We start from the raw sequence: 20,586 nt of genomic DNA, 5'->3' as shown, positions 1-20,586 counted from the left end.
TTACAACTCACCTGGGTAGTCATATGTAGGAATCTCCTCTTTACACCACTCATCACCCCTCACATATGTCTCTGTAGTATTAATATGGGTCAGATCTTCACCCTAAAGCATATATTGTAAAAGTCACTGACAAATGGAGAAGTCACATCTATGATCAGCTCTAATCCTGCCATTTCCACCATTCTCATTTCACAAGTATAAAGCATATAATAGTGGTATATAAAACAAGACTGAGCACAAGACCTGCTCATCCGACAACATATCATAGGGGAGATCTCATGACACCTTATCTCCATTTACCTGATGATCCTGAGGAACATTGGGATCTTCTTGTTTACAGTCCTGTGGAAAAAGAGGATGGGGACATTTCTCTGGAGTTATCCTCTTACTGGATAGATCTGGAGGAAACACATACAGGGACTGAATTCATTCTTCACATACAGATAATTATCAGTCGTATGTATTTAGTCCTGTCCATTACCTAGTGATGTGAGGGGCTGGGGAACCTCCATCATGAAGTCCTTGTATACATCTTTGTGTTTTTCTAGATACTCCCACTCCTCCATGGAGAAATAGACAGAGACATCCTGACACCTTATAGGAACCTGACACATACAATGATACCATCATCCCTCCGATCCCTTCTTAGCGTTACTGTATAATGTCCCAGCATTCCCAGCAGTGTCACCTCTCCAGTCAGCAGTTCAATCATCTTGTAGGTGAGTTCTAGGATCTTCTGATCATTGATGTCCTCTTGTATCAGGAAGTGAGGTGGAGGTCCCATGACTGGGCTCAAGATTATTCCCCATCCCTCAGACACAGGGTCCTGACAGCGCTCACTAGAGGTCTTCTTCACTACTGTGTAAACCTGGTTATGAAAGACAAATTAATAAATCTCACTACAGACATTTCCAGAGTCCTCACCTCTCCAGTTCTGTCCATCTTTTATTCCCATAGATAAGAATGCTGTAAGGTGACGTCATCAGAATCTCTCACCTCTCCAGTAAGTCGGAAGAGGATCTCTAGGGTAAGGTGTAATATCCACTCTGCCACCTTGTCTCTGTCCATATCCTCTGGAGATAATAAAGGAAACATATGAGGAGATGTATTATTTTACAGTATTAAGTTTTCTTCTTTACATCTACTAATAAAATTTATATATTTTAGGCCACAGACAACAAGCAGTTTCTTCCTAAGTCGGCAGCTGAATACACATCTCATAGACTCGTCTTCCATAACGCTAATTCTTGTCTCATTTATCGACACTGGAATCGGCATTAGCAATACTGCAGGAGATATTCATTACACGTTGTCATGATCCAGACCAGGTTTTGTATTCTGTCTCTCGTTTCTTGTCTGATCATGTCAAGGGATAACTTTTCTCTGCCTCATTCTGGCATCAGGTCGGCTATTTCTCTTTACTGCATCCTGCAGGCATTGTCAGTTATAGTTTCTGCCTACGGCACTTGTAGCTGACTCTGAACCCTGATTCCTCCTGCTGCTTTTGCTTACTGTACCTGTGTCTGTTTATTCCCCTCTTCCCATTCCAACCCTGTGTTCCCTTTTCTTGTTTGGACTCCCTGGTACTTGACCTGGCTTGGATTCTGACCTGCTGTTTTGTCTCTTGTCTTTGGCATATCTGCTCCTTACAGGTATTGACCATTTGGCTTGTTTCTGACTCTGTACTTGTTTATTACTTTAGTACTGCGCTACAGACTAATATCGACCCGGCTTGTTTTATTATTCCGCTGCCTGGTGGTGGCCTCGTTGCTGCGCTGCAGGTCTGCTCCTGCTGTGTGCAGTCCTCCCTCCACTCTACTGCCATCTAGTGGAGCTGCATCTACCTGCATAGCAGCAGCGTGACATTATAACTGACCGCAGAGGTTTTCTTTTCCTTGCTTCTCCGTTTATGGATCCACTCCGTACCTTGGCAGATCAGATGTCTAGTCTGACGCTAATGATGCAGGAGTTGTCTGTGGAACATAGGGCCATGGCCACGTCCCATAACCGACTACAGAGGGAGCTTTCGGTGACTGTTAACACCCTTCAGGGTTCTTTTTCCCAATCTACCTGTAAGTACTCTGACCCTGTAGATATTTTGCTACACTCTCCTGAACCTACGGTCAGGCTCCCTGATACCTTCTCCGGAGAAAAGGAGAAATTCCGTAGGTTCAGGGAGAGTTGTAAGTTGCTGTTCTCTCTCTCTTAGACCCCGATCCTCTGGAGAAGAGTCAATCGGTGGGTATAATTAGTACTGCACTACAGACTAATATAGACCTGGCTTGTTTTACTTGTTTTACTAGTTTGTTCTTCCTGTAGATAATCCTAGGCTAGACGAGTCTGGAGGCGACTCTCTCATACAGACCACAGGAAAGCTGGAATATTTGTGTGTATGGGGGAGTCGAGAGAGATTGCCATCTGCCAAATGACCATTCAGCCAAAATTTATCTCATGTGTATGGGGCCATTAGTATTACACTGACAGTCAGATGGAGTGAGATGTATTACTACAGCCCCTCAGAGCAACTCACAGCTCCCAGTTGATTTGTGAGAACCTAACTCGATGAGTTGCATTGGTACAACTTGTCACTAGTACTCTCAAAGTCCATTCGATGAGGGCCACACATTGCATCTTCAGCGTAGGAGAACTAATGTCCCAGTTTGGCGACACTCTGGTTTCTTCTCTAGTATATACAGTAGTTTGCTTAAATCCTGGTCTAAGATAAGGAATCCTTCCTTAAAGGTACCTTCACACTAAACGACGCTGCAGCGATCCAGACAACGATCCGGATCGCTGCAGCGTCGCTGTTTGGTCGCTGGAGAGCTGTCACACAGACAGCTCTCCAGCGACCAACGATGCCGGTAACCAGGGTAAACATCCGGTTACTAAGCGCAGGGCCGCGCTTAGTAACCCGATGTTTACCCTGGATACTATCCTAAAAGTAAAAAAAAACAAACGCTTCATACTTACCTTCTGCTGTCTGTCCTCGGCGCTCTGCTTCTCTGTTCTGGCTGTGAGCACAGCGGCCGGAAAGCAGAGCGGTGACGTCACCGCTCTGCTTTCCGGCCGCTGTGCTCACAGTGAGTGCAGGAAAGCACAGCGCCGGGGACAGACAGCAGAAGGTAAGTATGAAGCGTTTGTTTTTTTTTACTTTTAGGATGGTATCCAGGGTAAACATCGGGTTACTAAGCGCGGCCCTGCGCTTAGTAACCCGATGTTTACCCTGGTTACCAGTGAAGACATCGCTGAATCGGTGTCACACACGCCGATTCAGCGATGTCAGCGGGAGAAAGTGCTGGCCCTCTAGCCCCGACCAACGACATCACAGAAGGATTCTGATCGCTGCTGCCTGTCACACTGAACGATATCGCTAGCCAGGACGCTGCAACGTCACGGATCGCTAGCGATATCGTTTAGTGTGAAGGTACCTTAACTCAATCCCCTTTATTTAGGCCTTCTGCCACCCCAGGGCAAAGTTTCGTACCATTTACGTAGGCCTCCTGGCCTGAGCCAAGGACCTCACCCTGCTCTTTGTCCCAGCTATGTTCCTTGCCTGGAATCTGGATTCCCCCTGCCATTGTATCTTTGCTTTCTTTCAGAACGTACTATCTGATGTTTCACTACTGGCACACCACACCATATCAATTCAAGTCTGCAATCAGATTGACCAAAGGTTGGCCCCAGCCCACCACAGCGGACACACTTTTAAGGTACATATCTCAGAGTAGAAGAAAGACAGCGCCACAACAGTCAGTGATGAAGACCGTACATATTTAATCTGCCTCCTGCGGCGACGTTTCGTTACAATAACCTTTATCAAGCTTGATAAAGGTTATTGTACCGAAACGTCGCCGCAGTAGCAGGATTAAATACGTAAGGTCTTCATCACTGACTGTTGTGGCGCTGTCTTTCTTCTACTCTGAGATATGGACTTGTAGCCGGGCTGGACCCCCTGGCATTGACTTGCGCCAATATGCGTATGGAAGCTGTATGGATATAGGGTGCGGTTTTACTCTTCTTGGATTTCTCTACACTCTTAAGGTACATCTTGAATTTTTCTTCTGATTAGGTGTATATGTACACTTTGGGTGCTCTAATACCTTTATACTGTACATTCCATATGATTGATTCTCCTTGGTCAAATCTATTGCTACACATGGACTATGTTTGATGACATCTACCTATTAAGGTGCTCTACCTTTACACAGCTACCTTAAGTACTCTGCACTTATGACTTTATTTACCTGTGACTAAATCAGCATAACAATAATAGCTATTATGATGTACCCTTGAAGACATACCGTATTTTTTGCTTTGTAAGACGCACTTTATTTCCCCCAAATTTGGGGGGGAAATAGGGGTGCGTCTTACAAAGCGGATATACCGCCTACCGTTACCATTGCAGTCTGGGATGAGGGGGTGTCCGCTGCCGTGGGTGTCCATTGCTGCCCAGGGTGATGCTGGCGTCTCTGATGCTGCGGGGGGCTCTGCCGACATTTTGTGAAAGGCCAGAGCCATCCAGTTCGTCCATGCTTTCCTGTGCTACGGACTCCGGGAAAATGGCTGCCGGGCGGCCGAGCATGCGCAGAGAGAGATCTCAGGAGATGAGATTTCAGCGCTGAGATCTCATCTCTTGAGATCTTGGTCCCATGTTCTCCATCTGCGCATGTGACTCCTCCCGGCGGCCATTTTCCCGAAGTCCACCGCACAGGAAAGCATGGTCGAACTGCCGGGGGGCTCTGGCCTTTCACAAAATGTCGGCAGAGCCTCCCGCAGCACTGGAGACACCCCTGCAGCATCGGAGACACCCCTGAAGCTCAGGACACCTGCACACCCCCTCATCCCAGCCTGCAGCAACGCTCCACTCCTGCCTCTTCCAGCAGCGACCCTGGGACCCTGCTTCACCGCAGTCACCACCCCCGGTAAGCAATAAGATGCATGGATTATATGAAGCACCACCAATTTATTAAAAAAAAGTTTTTTTCCTATTTTGCTCCTCAAAATTTGGGGTGCGTCTTATAATCCGGAGCATCTTGCAAAGCGAAAAATACGGTACATCACTTGTTTGCTACAATTACATCTTTACCTGTAGTGAGAGATTTATTTATCAAGTTATATCGTCCTACAAGATTATACACTAACTTAGTTATTTACTGTAATTGAGTCTATTGATACATTATCGCTTCTTACTTGTTATATTCGAATGTTTTTTTTTGGCCAAGGCAGGGCTTCACTCTATGTACATGTTTCCCCCATTTTTAGTTATCTTTTAAGAATTAATTAATAAAATTGTTATATTTTATTCTACTATTTGGGTTTCCCATTTGTTATTTGTTTGGTGAACAGATAGATCAAAGATCTGTATTTCTCTTTTACTTATCCCTATCTGACTCATCACCAGGAAATTGTAATTCTGTCTGCCCGTGTAGTTCAGAATGAGGGTTCCCACACAATATTGTGGCCCCTACAGCACCTATCCCAGCCATTATCACCACAACAGGTTGCTACACAAAATGAAAACCCTCACTCAGTATGGAGGTCCTTACAGTATACCAGCCGCCCACTGGTATGAGAGCCCCACAATTCCTGATATTTAGAATAACACTCCTGAGGTGCACTGCTTCGGTCTGGGCAGTGTGAGTACTGAGGCTCCATATTACAGGTGTGATGTGGGGACGTCATTGTGCCTGCAGTGCACATAGTCTCAGACTCACAGATGTAGGAAGAATGGTGGATCAGGAGCTTTCAACTCTCTGATTCACTAATCTATTCATTGGTGTCACTGTCATGGGAATGTGGAAATTACTGAAATTGTTATGATGGGGAAGGAGAAGGTGCCTGGTGGCAAGCCGCACTAAACCCTCTCAATTCATGGACATTATAGTGGCTGCGTGAGCTGCCACTATGGATGATACACCCCCCCCCCCCCCCCCGCATATCCAACTATTGTGTAATAAATATCTCACAGGACCTGGGTTCATTAGTATCTGCACCAAGCATGGGGCTAAGTGAGTATTTATTAATTAGCCGTGGGGTAGACGATTGGGTGAATGGTACCATATTGTGTGCAAGGGGCAGTACTGTGGAAAAACCCCCTAAAGTAAAATCTTAAACCTTTATTAAACATACAGTTAGGGCCAGAAATATTTGGACAGTGACACAATTTTCGCGATTTGGGCTCTGCATGCCACCACATTGGATTTGAAATGAAACCTCTACAACAGAATTCAAGTGCAGATTGTAACGTTTAATTTGAAGGGTTGAACAAAAATATCTGATAGAAAATGTAGGAATTGTACACATTTCTTTACAAACACTCCACATTTTAGGAGGTCAAAAGTAATTGGACAAATAAACATAACCCAAACAAAATATTTTTATTTTCAATATTTTGTTGCAAATCCTTTGGAGGCAATCACTGCCTTAAGTCTGGAACCCATGGACATCACCAAACGCTGGGTTTCCTCCTTCTTAATGCTTTGCCAGGCCTTTACAGCCGCAGCCTTCAGGTCTTGCTTGTTTGTGGGTCTTTCCGTCTTAAGTCTGGATTTGAGCAAGTGAAATGCATGCTCAATTGGGTTTAGATCTGGAGATTGACTTGGCCATTGCAGAATGTTCCACTTTTTGGCGCTCATGAACTCCTGTGTAGTTTTGGCTGTATGCTTGGGGTCATTGTCCATCTGTACTATGAAGCGCCGTCCAATCAACTTTGCAGCATTTGGCTGAATCTGGGCTGAAAGTATATCCCGGTACACTTCAGAATTCATCCGGCTACTCTTGTCTGCTCTTATGTCATCAATAAACACAAGTGACCCAGTGCCATTGAAAGCCATGCATGCCCATGCCATCACGTTGCCTCCACCATGTTTTACAGAGGATGTGGTGTGCCTTGGATCATGTGCCGTTCCCTTTCTTCTCCAAACTTTTTTCTTCCCATCATTCTGGTACAGGTTGATCTTTGTCTCATCTGTCCATAGAATACTTTTCCAGGACTGAGCTGGCTTCTTGAGGTGTTTTTCTGCAAATTTAACTCTGGCCTGTCTATTTTTGGTATTGATGAATGGTTTGCATCTAGATGTGAACCCTTTGTATTTACTGTCATGGAGTCTTCTCTTTACTGTTGACTTAGAGACAGATACACCTACTTCACTGAGAGTGTTCTGGACTTCAGTTGATGTTGTGAACGGGCTCTTCTTCACCAAATTAAGTATGCGGCGATCATCCACCACTGTTGTCATCCGTGGACGCCCAGGCCTTTTTGAGTTCCCAAGCTCACCAGTCAATTCCTTTTTTCTCAGAATGTACCCAACTGTTGATTTTGCTACTCCAAGCATGTCTGCTATCTCTCTGATGGATTTTTTCTTTTTTTTCAGCCTCAGGATGTTCTGCTTCACCTCAATTGAGAGTTCCTTTGACCGCATGTTGTCTGCTCACAGCAACAGCTTCCAAATGCAAAACCACACACCTGGAATCCACCCCTGACCTTTTAACTACTTCATTGATTACAGGTTAACGAGGGAGACACCTTCAGAGTTAATTGCAGCCCTTAGAGTCCATTGTCCAATTACTTTTGGTCCCTTGAAAAAGAGGACGCTATGCATTACAGAGCTGTGATTCCTAAACCCTTTCTCCGATTTGGATGTGGAAACTATCATATTGCAGCTGGGAGTGTGCACTTTCAGCCCATATTATATATATAATTGTATTTCTGAACATGTTTTTGTAAACAGCTAAAATAACAAAACTTGTGTCACTGTCCAAATATTTCTGGCCCTAACTGTATGCATTAAAAACTAGACTACCAACATACATATTCTTAAAGCTAGCAAAATTAGAAGTTATATGGTTTCTTGAGGATGTATATAATCAGATCTAAATAATGATGCTGCTGAATAATTAATACAGTTGTAAGAGGGCAGTGCTGTTATGGACAGTAAGGAACACGCTGTCACTTTAAGAGGCTGCACCCCCTTGTCTGGCGTGATGGAATGTTCTGCTTCTCCCCTGCGATAATCGTTGTAATGAACTAGTCGGTGCAGAGTGCAGGTGTGGAGCTGGAGTAGCGTGTGTGAGTTGAGGTTGCTGGAGAGAGGACTTGTGCAGATAACTGAAAGAGAGAAAAACTGTGTCCTGATATAGCTGCAAGAGAGCCACGAAGATACAGAGAAAGGGATTTACAGTTTCCAAGAGCATCCCTAGGATCCAGAAGCAAGGACAAGACCACGTTTCACAGAGCTGACAGAAAGCCGTGCGCACCACCGTATTAGACTGCTGGGGGCCCCCTGGGACTGGACCTGATTCTCCAACATCACCGTGAGTTTGTTCCTGTTTGGTGCACCTGTTAGGGCCTAGTGTAGGCTTCAATAGTCAGTACATGGGAGCCGTGTGGCCTGCTTAGTAAAGGCCAGGGAGGTTATACATAGAGTAGCATCATCACTTGTTTATTGTTTACATTTGCTTGTTAGACATATTTTGAGTCTGTTATAGCTGGAGCACCGTGCTATTTTACGGAAAGGATAGAGTTTATTACTCTTGTAAATTGTTGCCATTGTATACCCCTGTTTGCATCTTCCTCATTCCCTTCATTCCTTGCCTTCCAATAAATCTACCCTTTGTTGCTTGCACCTCATCTTGTGTACAGTAGTCTTCCTGCACCGTGGTGGTCCCCCGGCCATAGCTTCACAGTCACTATCTGTCACGACAGTGTTGGAACTTTGGGTGATAACCAGGTCCCTAGAACTATCCCAGTCCCCAGGATTACTCCTGAAGGTGGAGAAGCTGGGATCTTGTTTCTTGCTATGCTCCTATATCTACCCAGATCTGTCCCCTCCCCCACCCAGGGTATTGTGAAGCTGAATTGTATAAAAACACAATAACCAGACAAAAAAGGAGGACAGACAGGGATAAATGAAAATACCAACCATACAAAATACACACACCAAACAACAGAGTGGGACACAGGGGAGTAAAAGGAAGGAAACAAATAGGAGAGGAAGAGGATAAGCACATAGACAAAAACTCCAAGCAACAATCTCCAGACCAATCTCCAAACTCTAACTGTAACCACAAACTTCACTTAGGGTACCGTCACACAGTGCCATTTCGATCGCTACGACGGTACGATTCGTGACGTTCCAGCGATATCGTTACGATATCGCTGTGTCTTGACACGCAGCAGCGATCAGGGATCCTGCTGAGAATCGTACGTCATAGCAGATCGTTTGGAACTTTCTTTCGTCGCTGGATCTCCCGCTGTCATCGCTAGATCGGTGTGTGTGACACCGATCTAGCGATGTGTTCGCTTGAAAACAGGGTAAACATCGGGTTACTAAGCGCAGGGCCGCACTTAGTAACCCGATGTTTACCCTGGTTACCAGCGTAAATGTAAAAAAAAAACAAACAGCACATACTTACATTCCGGTGCCCGTCAGGTCCCTTGCCGTCTGCTTCCCGCACTCACTGACTGCCGGCCGTAAAGTGAAAGCAGAGCACAGCGGTGACGTGACACGTCACCGCTGTGCTGTGCTTTCACTTTACGGCCGGCAGTCAGTGAGTGCGGGAAGCAGACGGCAAGGGACAGACACCGGAATGTAAGTATGTAGTGTTTGGTTTTTTTTTATGCTGGTAACCAGGGTAAACATCGGGTTACTAAGCGCGGTCCTGCGCTTAGTAACCCGATGTTTACCCTGGTTACCCGGGGACTTTGGCATCGTTGGTCACTGGAGAGCTGTCTGTGTGACAGCTCTCCAGCGACCACACTACGATTTACCTACGATCACGGCCAGGTCGTATCGCTGGTCGTGATCGTAGGTAAATCGTATAGTGTGACGGTACCCTTACAGAACCAGGCAGAACAAACTAAGACGGGCAACTCCCAAGTGCCAAAAGCAGGCATATATAGCAGAGTTCCAGTGTAGGAAGATGGACCGGACTGCGGGTACCTGCATGCCGGGTCTGGAACTGAAAGGGCTGTCTCCTGGGAAAAGCCTGAGAGAGGCCGACCTTCCTCTACTGCCAGAGGGAAGGAAGAGGGGGACAGAGCTTCTGGCTGAGAGGAGGGGACAGGGAGAGCCAAAAAAGGATGTGCAGCCACAGAGAAGAAAGCGCGCGCAAGAGGAGAGTTGCGGGCCAAAGCAGACAGCGAGCAAAGCAGTGAGTGGCTCGCTTGGTCTCCTTTGTCCTCAGAGAGTACAGGTGCTGTAGCAGGTGCATAGATGGGGCCCTGTTACCTGCAGAGACAAGCGTGTACAGTAGCATGCCAGAGAGAGACCGCTGCAGAGCCGTGCAGAACAGAGGTGTGCAGAGCAATGCACACAGAGCGGAGCCGAGCCGGGTGCCACAGCAGACATAGAGAGGAGTGCTCCGGTCGGGAGCACCAGCGCCAAAGAGACCAGAGAATATGCGCTCCACCCCTATGGGATTTGAGACGCGTCCATATTCATCACCTTAATAAGCGGCACCACGTGACAGCTGAGCACAGGAAGAGATGCAGGCAGGCGCGGGCGGCCGGAACAAGATGCAATGCCAGCACCAAGGGTGCGTAGGTAGGCGAGTATGATGTGTGCGCCAGCTCCTGGCATCCGCTAGCTTTCTGTACTGTGACTCGTGTATAAGCCGAGGGGGGCGTTTTCAGCACAAAAAAATGTGCTGAAAAACTAGGCTTATACACGAGTGTCACGATATGGTATGAAATATCATAAGTAGTTCTCTTGCTAGCCTGCGTGGGCTAAGCCCCCTTCTTGGAGTAACAGTTTGTAGCTGCCAATTCCTGGCTTTCCTTCTCAGAGTGTATGGGGGAAGAGAGGTTTTATTGCCCTGGGGTCGTAAATTCCAGGCTCAGAGGAAAGTCCCTCACCCCTCCCACCTTCCTCCAGCTAGAACAGGAAAATGGCTCCAAAAATTCATGAAAGATTCTTTGTTTAGTTTTTGTTAGATATTAGGCAAACAATTTAAGCTAGAAATACGAAAATATATATTCTTATTCTCACTCGGTGTATCTACACATCCCATGAAACTCGGGCTTCTAACTCCGTCTGGTAAAGAAGTAGGGTTTTCTCTGTAAATATGTATCCCAGATAGGACATATTTGATCTCATTAGAATGCTCACGTTAATCCGAGATGAATTGTAGGTTTGGTCTGACTCTGTCATGTGTTGTAGCGAAGTTATAGCAAGTAGATAAATCTTTTAAGATTGAAGTACTCAGAATGTAGAGAGAGGAGGGTCTGGATAAGCCAGCCCTTCTGTGATGTCAAAGCCTTAAGGTATTAAGTGTCTGGCAGGCTCCCCAGCTCAGTCTTCTGCTTGATTTCTTCTTCTGGACTTCTTGTCCTATTGTCCTGGAAGAGCTGAGTACATCCCATGGACTGGGATGTATGGAAACTGCACTAGCCTGGGGTGTCCGCCATGCTTTTAACATGTGAGTGTTATCTTTTTTCATTTATTCCCTTTATGTTATAATTACCCATGTACATATCTGCAATTGTCTCATTTGTAACATCTTTATAAAATATTTTTGATAAAGCACTGCCTAATTTTAATGGGATATACTATTATATGTTAGTTCAGTTCTCCATGCTCTAAAAGCCGTACCCTGTCTCTTGAAGAGAATTACGCTACTGTGTTGGGTTAGCTTCGGACCCGTTTAATCGAAGCTGGTGGCAGCGAGAAGTGTGCAGACTTTTGGGTTATGTTGTAGTGGCTGCGGCGTTAATAATTATTGTTCCTGCCTGAGTGGGAGTAGTTATCGCGTCGCTGCAGCGTGCCCAATAGCCAGTACATAGCAGGCAGCCTTTCTGGCGACTAATTACCCAGGGTGCAGTACCTAATCTGACCTGAGAGTAAGGGGGCACCAGAGAGCTGCAAGTGTTAAGTGGAACTGTAAGCGGGATATACATAAATCCCTGCAGTTCGTGGTATATAGAAAAGCAGTGGGATACCTAGAATAAGCCCCTGTTGTAAACTAAGAGGTCAATAGCCGGGGCGTGGCCTAGCAGGCGATGTGAACAGACGTGCAACAGAGCTCTCCCGCTTCATTATCTCTGTATTAACCCCTTAGAGGCGCCGCCGAGCGCAAATCATACTCTCAGGAGTGCACATAGTCTCGGGGAGCGAGGTGTGACCCGAAGGAACGGAATCTTATCTGAGGATGACACGCAGGAGACAGAAGGAGCTGACAGCTGCGGGAAGCTCACAGGCCCAAGATGGCGCTGAGACTGCAGAGGAGGCGGCGAGGGCAAGCGCTGCTTATCAGAGGAAGATGGATGTGATTGCTAAGTTGGAGCGATTTGCCAGGTCAGAGGAGGCTGTAAATCTACAGTCAGAGGCTGGAGGTGTGAAGTCTGGAGCAGCTGGTGCCCCCGGAGAACAGCAGGAAGGAGGGGCTCAGCTACAGTGCGGTGGGTCAGACCAGGGATCTCCTACAAGGGCCGCAGGAGCTGTTCTGCCTGCACAGTCTGACATGCCAGAAATGGAGGAGCCGACTCTGAAGGACATATTTTCAGTGGTGATGTACTGTAAGTCTGCCCTGGGGGCTCTAAACCTACGAGCGGATGAATTAAAGGGAGAGATGGTCGCTTTAAACTCTGCTATGCGTAAAGTTGAAAAGAGAGTGGAAGAGGTGGAAGAAAGGGTTGGGAGTGCAGAAGATCGGATTGGTGAATTGTTAAACAGGGAAAAAAAGTATATTCAACGTATTGCTGATCTGGAGTTTAAGACTGATGACCTTGAAAACCGATCCCGCAGGAACAACCTAAGGATTGTGGGGGTCCCAGAAAAGGCGGAAGGGAGCAACCCCACGGCTTATATTGAGGCATGGCTAAAAAACGCTGTGGGTGGAGATGGCCTTACTAAGATGTTTGCCGTTGAAAGAGCGCACCGTGTGCCCACCAGACCCCTCCCCCCCGGCTCGGCCCCAAGAGTTATCTTGGCTAAAATTCTGAACTATCAGGACCGAGACATTTTGTTGAGGAAAGCCAGGAATTGTGATGAGCTGACCATTGATGGTAATCGGGTCTCCCTTTATCCGGATTACTCTGCGGCGGTCCAAAAGCTTCGGATGAAGTTTGGAGAGGTCAAGAGGAGGTTGCGAGACTTAGATGTCCGTTATTCAATGATTTACCCAGCAAAATTAAGGGTGGTGGCTCTGGATCGGGTGCATTTTTTCCAAAATCCAGAGGAGGCGTCACAATGGCTGGATCTCAATACTAAGCATGTCAAAACGGGGCAGACCCGCTGAAACTGATTTAAGTGCTACTGAGGCAATTGTTAACTCTTCACTGTTATGTTTGGTTTGATAGTTAACTGGTACTTATACTGTGACTTTATGGTATATTGATATCATCAGGTTGTGTTCGGCGGCGCAACGAAATTTGCATTTTGGCTATGGTGGGCGGGGGAGCTGAAGGAACGCAGAGTTTTTATCGTTAGGCTGTGAAACAGCGTTCCCAGATCTCAAATTGAGAGGGAGAGTTTATTTTGATATTCTAAGAGTAGAGAGGAGTTGGGTGGGCTTAAAGAGAGGGGAGAGATAGAGAGTTATTTCAGTTGGGAATTGGGGATGGGGGGGGGGAGGAGGGAGGGGGTGGGAGTTGGGGTTGAGACCTTAGGGAGCTTGAACTCATTCATTGTTTCTATAAGCTATAATGGGTGGGGAGGTTAAAATCCTAAGTTGGAATGTTAGGGGCCTTGCAAATGCTACTAAAAGAACAGCTATTTTCCAATATGTACTGAAACAGAGGCCTTCAGTGATATGTCTGCAGGAAACTCACCTAGTGAAGGAAAAGGTTGCTATTCTACAGAAGAGATGGGTGAGAAAGGCGTATCACTCAACGTTCTCAAATTATGCCAGAGGTGTGTCAATTTTGATACACGTTAGTGTTCCGTTTGAAGAGATTGAGGTAACCACCGATAAAGACGGCCAATTTGTGTTTTTAGTATGCAAGATATTTAACAGGTTAATTTGTATTGTGTCAATTTATATTCCACCACCATATTCCAAGAAAAAGATACAGGAGATTCTGGAAATTATGGGTAGGTGGGATGGGGTGCCCCTCCTTATAGTGGGGGATGTGAACAATATATCTAATGATCACTGGGACAAGGGTAGACATGCAGAGTTGAGAAGTGAAGGGAACTCTACTCCTTTTGGAAATTATCTAAGAGAAATAGGATGGATAGATTTGTGGCGGGTGCGTAATCCTAGGACATATGCCTACTCATGTTATTCAGCAACATACGGATCTTTATCTCGCATTGATGTGGCTTTGGGAAATGGGGGGGTGAATAATCTAATACATGAGGTGGAGTATAGGCCTAGAGTAATATCGGACCATAGCCCAGTACTGGTCTCTGTACAAATGACTGGGAAGAGTGGTCTGACGGGGTTGGGATGGAAATTTCACCCCTCCTGGCTACAGTATTTGGATATGGAACAGGTGGGAACTGAACTCGGGGAGTTTTTCAGGATAAATGAAGGGAGTGCGGGGAATCTTGTAGTGTGGGACACCATGAAGGCATACCTGAGAGGAATTTTATTCCGGGACATTTCGAGACATAAAACTAAGTCTAAAATTCAAGACAATGCAGTGATGGAGGAACTGAGGGTGGCGGAAGAGACACTGGCCTCTCAGAATTCAAGAGAAGCACAACTTCGTATGAGGGCGGCTCAGGTAGCGGTCGATGAACTCCATATGCGTAGGGCAGATAGGTTGAGAGCCTTTCAAAAGGAAACATTTTATTCTGAGGGAGAGAAGGTAGGACATTTGCTCTCGGTGGTGGTTTCTGCGCAGCGGGATTCTTCACATGTATACTCCATAAGAACAGAGGAAGGTAAAACGGTTACTCAGGGGGGGGAAATTTTAGACGTTTTTCGGAGATTTTATAGTAAATTATATTCCTCTAGGGTGGATAAAAGTCCTGAGGAAATGAATAGATATCTGAAAGAGGTTGACTTACCCAGACTAGGTAGAGAGGAAAGGGAGTGGATGGATAGACCGCTTGGGGAGGAAGAATTGAAGGCGGCTTTGGCGAATATGGCGGGGGGCAAGGCTCCGGGGACGGACGGTATCCCAGTAGAGGTTTATAAAATTCTTAATGCAGAGTTAATGCCCAAATTGGAGCGAGTGTTCTCTGAGTCGTTGGAGAGGGGAGTGCTGCCCCCATCAATGAGAGAGGCCATCGTGGTGGTTATTCCTAAAGCTGATAAAGATCCTCAACAGCCGGAGTCGTATAGACCAATTTCACTTCTAACGGCTGACATAAAGATTTTGGCGAAGGCCCTGGCGAACAGGCTGACCCAAGTGATCGATAAATTGATTCACCCAGACCAGTCTGGCTTTATGCCCAATAAATCCACGGCAATTAACTTGAGAAGGCTATTTTTAAATATGCAAATTCCTGCAGACAATGCCGGAAAAAGAGTTGTGGTGTCTTTAGATGCCCACAAGGCCTTTGATTGTGTGGAGTGGAGTTACTTGTGGTCGGTACTGGATCGCCTGGGGTTTGGTCCAAAATTCATCTCCTGGGTTAAGTTGCTGTACTCGTTCCCAATGGCAAAAATTAGAGTTAATAATAATTTGTCAGAGAGTTTCCCGCTGTTTAGGGGTACCAGACAGGGGTGTCCGCTGTCCCCGTTGCTCTTCGCTCTGGCCGTGGAGCCGTTAGCGGCTAAAATAAGAGGTGCTCAGGAGGTTAGAGGTTACATCTATGGTAGGAGGGAAGACAAAATTGCATTATATGCTGACGATATTTTGTTGTTCCTGGAGGATTCTGAAAGGTCCCTGTGCAATGCGGTTGCTTTGATTGAGGAGTTTGGTCGGTTTTCGGGTCTCACAATAAACTGGGATAAGTCTTGTATGTTGTTGATTGAGGGGGACAGTATGGGCAGTGGAGAGAGGGCGATAACCACAAAATTAAAGATTGTTCAAAAATTCAAATATTTGGGTATTCAGATTGCTCTTCCTCTAACTACCTTTGAGGAACTGAATTTAAGTCCATTAATGCAGAAAATTCGTACCAAGATTGCGGCATGGAACAAATTACATTTATCGGTGGTTGGTAGGGTGAACCTCTTAAAGATGATTGTAATGCCACAGTTGTTGTACGTGCTACATAACTCTCCCATTTGGATTACACAATGCAGATTCCGTAAGATTAGGTCTTTGTTTGGGGAATTAATATGGGGAGGAAAGAGTCCTAGGTTTAAACAGGAGATACTTCAGAGGGCCAAAACAGAGGGGGGTCTTGCACTTCCTAATCCATGGCTATACTTCTTAGCAGCACAGTGTCAACATCTCAAAGGATGGGGGGAGGAGGCAGGGAGTGTGCAAATACCTAATAGCTTGAGGTTCTTACTACAGGCAGACGTTTTGAGTGACAGTTTGGAGGGAGGACAATTCAAAAAAATGGGTTCACATGGGTGCACTATCAAATTAATTCACAGAGTATGGGAAAAAGTCAAACTCATTAGGGAAGTGAGTGGGTTCACCAGATTCTCGCCTATTTGGGACAACATTTATCTACCGGAATTTAGGCAGAGGGAGGGTTTTCACTTTTGGTCTGCAGCAGGTATTAAATGGCTGGGGCAGCTGATAAGTCAGGGCAGACTTAAAACATTTGAGGAGTTGCAGGAAGAATTTCAGTTGCCACGGTCTGAATTGTTCCAGTATAATCGTATCTCTCATGCTTATCAGGCACAGAATAAAAGGGGAGCCATAGTGGTACAGATTGATCTCATGATCGACTATATCCTTAAGAATAGCTGCACGAAGGGGGCGATTTCAGAAATATATGGGTTTCTACTTTTTTCTTTCCTGGAAAAATATCCCATCCGAGCCAAAGGGAAATGGGAAGCTGAATTGGGAATAATTGACAATGATAGATGGGAGTCGGTCCTAGAATATGTGCCCAAGATATCAATGAGTGAACCAGGCAGGCTATCACAGTTATTCGTAATCCATAGGGCCTATAGAACCCCTGACAGGTTGTTCAAGGCTGGGCTTAGGCAGAACTCGGACTGCCCTCGGTGCTCACAATCCCAGGCGGGGATATTGCATATGATGTGGCAGTGCCCTAGACTGTCCTCCTTCTGGATAGTTGTTTTAAATCGTATTGAACTGGTGTATGGATGTTCTGTCCCTAGGGTTCCACTGACTTGCATATTGGGATATGTGGAGGAAATTGTTACGGACAACATGTTTAAAATAGCTATTGCACGATTGTTATTCATTGCTAGGAAATTGATCGCCAAATTTTGGATTAGAGAGGAACCTCCAACAAGAAGAGACTTTCTTAAGCAAGCGGAGCATATACTTATTTTGGAGAAAAGTATCTACACCAAAAGGAATAAGCTGGACATCTTCCACAAGCTGTGGCAACCGTGGATGGACTTGAATTAGGATGATAAATGAGAATATAGGGAACCTAGTATTCAATGGAAATATAACGGATGTTTATTCAAATGGTTGTATGATGATGGGAAGTGGGGTGGCTCTGGCTGAGGTCTCGGGTTGGGCAGGGTGGGGGGGCTCTGGGTCGGGGGGGAAAAAGTTATCTGTAAATGTTTAATGAAACATTGCCATGAGAAATATTCTGATTGTTTATTCTTTGCGGATAATAAAAATCTATCTGATAAAAAAAAAAAGAGGTCAATAGCCTTGTGTGTGTTTTTTCATCACATTGTAGCAGTGGAGGGATAACTAAGATAAGCCCCCCTGCACGTGTGATAGCCGTCTGTTGGCCTCAAGTCACCTCAATCTGTGACGTAGGGGTGACGGTCACGGTGGGAATCCTGACCAATTGGTGACAGCGGTCAGGGGAATCGTGACAATTGGTGGCAAGGCGGTGGGATATCTTAGAGCATTAGTGATTTGGTTTGAGTAATCATTCCTCTCACTAAAAACTTGCAGAAAGTTCTTGCGAGGACTCTGCGCAAATAAGTTTGGAGAACGAACTCAGTGCTTTTTAGTTGTGAGACAATTGCGTACTGGTAATTATCCCTTCCCTTCCTCTTCGTTTTTCTATCCTATCTTTATTTGGCAACCATGGCTGCGAAAGGGGGATCCTGGTACAACCAGCAGAAGAAGGACTTTCTTGCTGGGATATGCACGTGCCATGGCCTGAACCCCCAGGGCAAGACCAAGGCTCAAATGGTCGCTGAACTGGTGCAATTTGAAGCAAACCAAGCCAGTTCACAGAGCCCAGAGGCCGCAGAAGCCAGCACAAGTGAATATGGTGCTGCAGCAGAGGTCCAACCCCTGAATAGGGGCCCTACTGGCAACCAGGGGGACGCAGACCTCCTCCTGCTGCTGGCTCTGCAGCAATGCTCCGCAGATGACCTAGAGAGACGTCTGCAGCTGATCCAGCAATACCAGGAGCAAGCCGAGAGAGAGGCCCGAGCTGAGAGAGAGGCCCAGGCCCAGCGAGCTGAGAGAGAGGCCCAGGCCCAGCGAGCCGAGCGGGAGGCTGAGAGAGCCGAGCGACAAGCCCAGCGAGCACATGAACTGGAGATGCTCCGGCAGGGGGGGATGTCCTCCACCGCCCAGAGACGTGAGCCCAGCAGCGCTCAGATACCTAAGCCCCGGCCCGATCACTTTCCTGTTATGGAGAAGGACGGGGACTTGGACACTTTTCTGCGGGCCTTTGAGAAAGCCTGCAGACAGCACCGGCTGCCTACAGATGAATGGGCCCGATACCTGACACCAGGGCTAAGAGGTAAAGCTCTGGAGGCGTTTGCTGCCCTCCCTCAAGAACAAGATGGTGACTATGAGGCCATCAAGCAGGCTCTGATAGCCAAGTACCAGCTTACACCCGAGGTGTACCGTAGAAAGTTCCGGACCCTCCAACGTGGCCCACACGACAGTTACAGTGATGTGTTGCATGGACTGGGGACCCACTTTGACCAGTGGACCCAAGGACTGTCAGTGACCACCTTTGCACAGCTGCGAGACCTGATGATCAAAGACCAGTTCTTTCATCTTTGCCCAGCTGAGGTGCGACAGTTCGTGATGGACAGAGAACCCAAAGACGTGACGAAAGCAGCGCAGATTGCCGATGCCTATGAGGCCAACCGTAGATCGGAAGTGCGGAAGCCAGTCACCACCAGCTGGAGAGGGGGTAAGCCTGCAACCAACGCCAGTACCCCTGCCAGCCAACACACCAGAGGTCCTGGCCCTGTGGCCAACAACACCAGACCTACCACCGAACCTCGCAAGTGTTTCACCTGCAATCAGACTGGTCATATCAGTACCTACTGCCCAGCCAAGCAGAAGAACACCCCAGCCAAGGCCCCAGGGCCTAATGCAGCAGTTCTTTTGGTGGGTGGTGTGGTTGGGAGGGTGTGTGACAATGTACAGCACGTCACTGTGGGAGGCCATGTTGCGACAGGCCTCAAGGACACCGGGGCTGAACGAACCCTCATCTGACCCGAACTGGCGGCCCCTGAAGAAATCATTCCGGGGAAAACCCTAACTGTCACTGGGATTGGGGGCATCAGCTGTCCCTTACCGATGGCCCGGGTTTTTATTGATTGGGGTGCTGGGAGCGGGGTGAAGGAAGTGGGGCTGTCTGATAATTTGCCCACTGATGTTTTGTTGGGGACTGATTTGGGGAGGTTGGTTGCCCACTACGTCATTGATACCCCTCCCCAATCTACTAATAAGGGTAAAGTTAACCCTGATGATGATGATGGGAAATCGCATGTGTTGCCTGACCATGCTTTATCTTGTAATGATGCATCTAATAACCATTTTTTCCCTAGGATTGATGGTGAAAATGTTGTACCTGTGCCAGCTGAACCTGATAATGATTTTTCTGTGAAGGTTAATGTGTCCATAGGTACAGGCGTGCCCAGCCACGTCGCTCTGCGGAGTGAGACGGCTGAGGAACCCCTAACAGGGGCAAGTGTCGGTGCTACAGGAAATGGGGAGATGCATGGGAACCGTGAGGAAGGTGATGCCATGAAAGTGACCAGTGCCACCGAGGAAGGTAACTGGCCCATAAGTAGCACTGCCCCTGAAGTGTTGGGGGTGGATGGGGAGGTAGAGCCCATAGCAGCGCCGGCTGATGGGACTGTAGAAACCCCCGGGGAGACAGCCTACGTAGGTGCTGTCACCCGCAGTCAGAGTGCCCGGAACGCAGATAACTGTCTGCCTTCCGGACCCTCCTCAGTCATCACTGTGACTGAACCAGAGGTGGACCCAGAGCAGGTCCAAGAGGGTTCCCGTGGGGAAGGGACCCTGACATCGCTTCTGGCTTCCCCTAGCCAGGAGTTTCAGGCCGCTCTGCACACAGATGCGAGCCTAGAGAGTTTGAGACAACTCGCCGGGACGCGCTTCTCCGAGACTGATAAGGAGAAGGTGTTCTGGGAACAAGGAAGGTTGTACCGGGAGACAGTACCCGGAGAATCACAAAAGGAGTGGTTGAGGGAAAGACAGCTGGTCGTCCCGCAGCAATTCCGGGGTGAGTTGTTGCGGATTGCCCATGAGATCCAGCTAGCTGGACACTTGGGGATCAGCAAAACTAAGGCCCGGCTGTCTCAACACTTCTATTGGCCTAAGATGGGGATAGATGTGTCAAACTACTGCCGCTC

The 20,586-nt window shown here is 47.1% G+C and overlaps 2 protein-coding genes across 2 annotated transcripts in view; both read right to left on the bottom strand.

Annotated features, from left to right (window-relative positions):
- The window catches only part of LOC138666518 (oocyte zinc finger protein XlCOF7.1-like), a 196,296-nt gene that overhangs the window by 90,225 nt on the left and 85,485 nt on the right, over positions 1-20,586 (bottom strand). The window lies entirely within an intron of this gene.
- Positions 1-20,586, bottom strand: part of LOC138667869 (gastrula zinc finger protein XlCGF53.1-like) — a 51,801-nt gene that overhangs the window by 11,605 nt on the left and 19,610 nt on the right. The window contains exons 2-6 of the mRNA XM_069755951.1: positions 997-1,073; positions 689-868; positions 482-605; positions 301-398; positions 12-102 (exon numbers count right to left, since the gene is read on the bottom strand). Of these exons, the coding sequence (XP_069612052.1) occupies positions 12-102; positions 301-398; positions 482-605; positions 689-868; positions 997-1,068 (565 nt within the window). The 5' untranslated portion in view covers positions 1,069-1,073. The remainder of the gene's footprint in view (positions 1-11; positions 103-300; positions 399-481; positions 606-688; positions 869-996; positions 1,074-20,586) is intronic.

Source organism: Ranitomeya imitator, chromosome 2 (assembly GCF_032444005.1).
Source record: "Ranitomeya imitator isolate aRanImi1 chromosome 2, aRanImi1.pri, whole genome shotgun sequence".
NCBI classification, from domain to species: Eukaryota; Metazoa; Chordata; class Amphibia; order Anura; family Dendrobatidae; genus Ranitomeya; species Ranitomeya imitator.
Note: the sequence above shows the minus strand (reverse complement) of the source record. Positions and strands in the feature narration are given on the sequence as shown.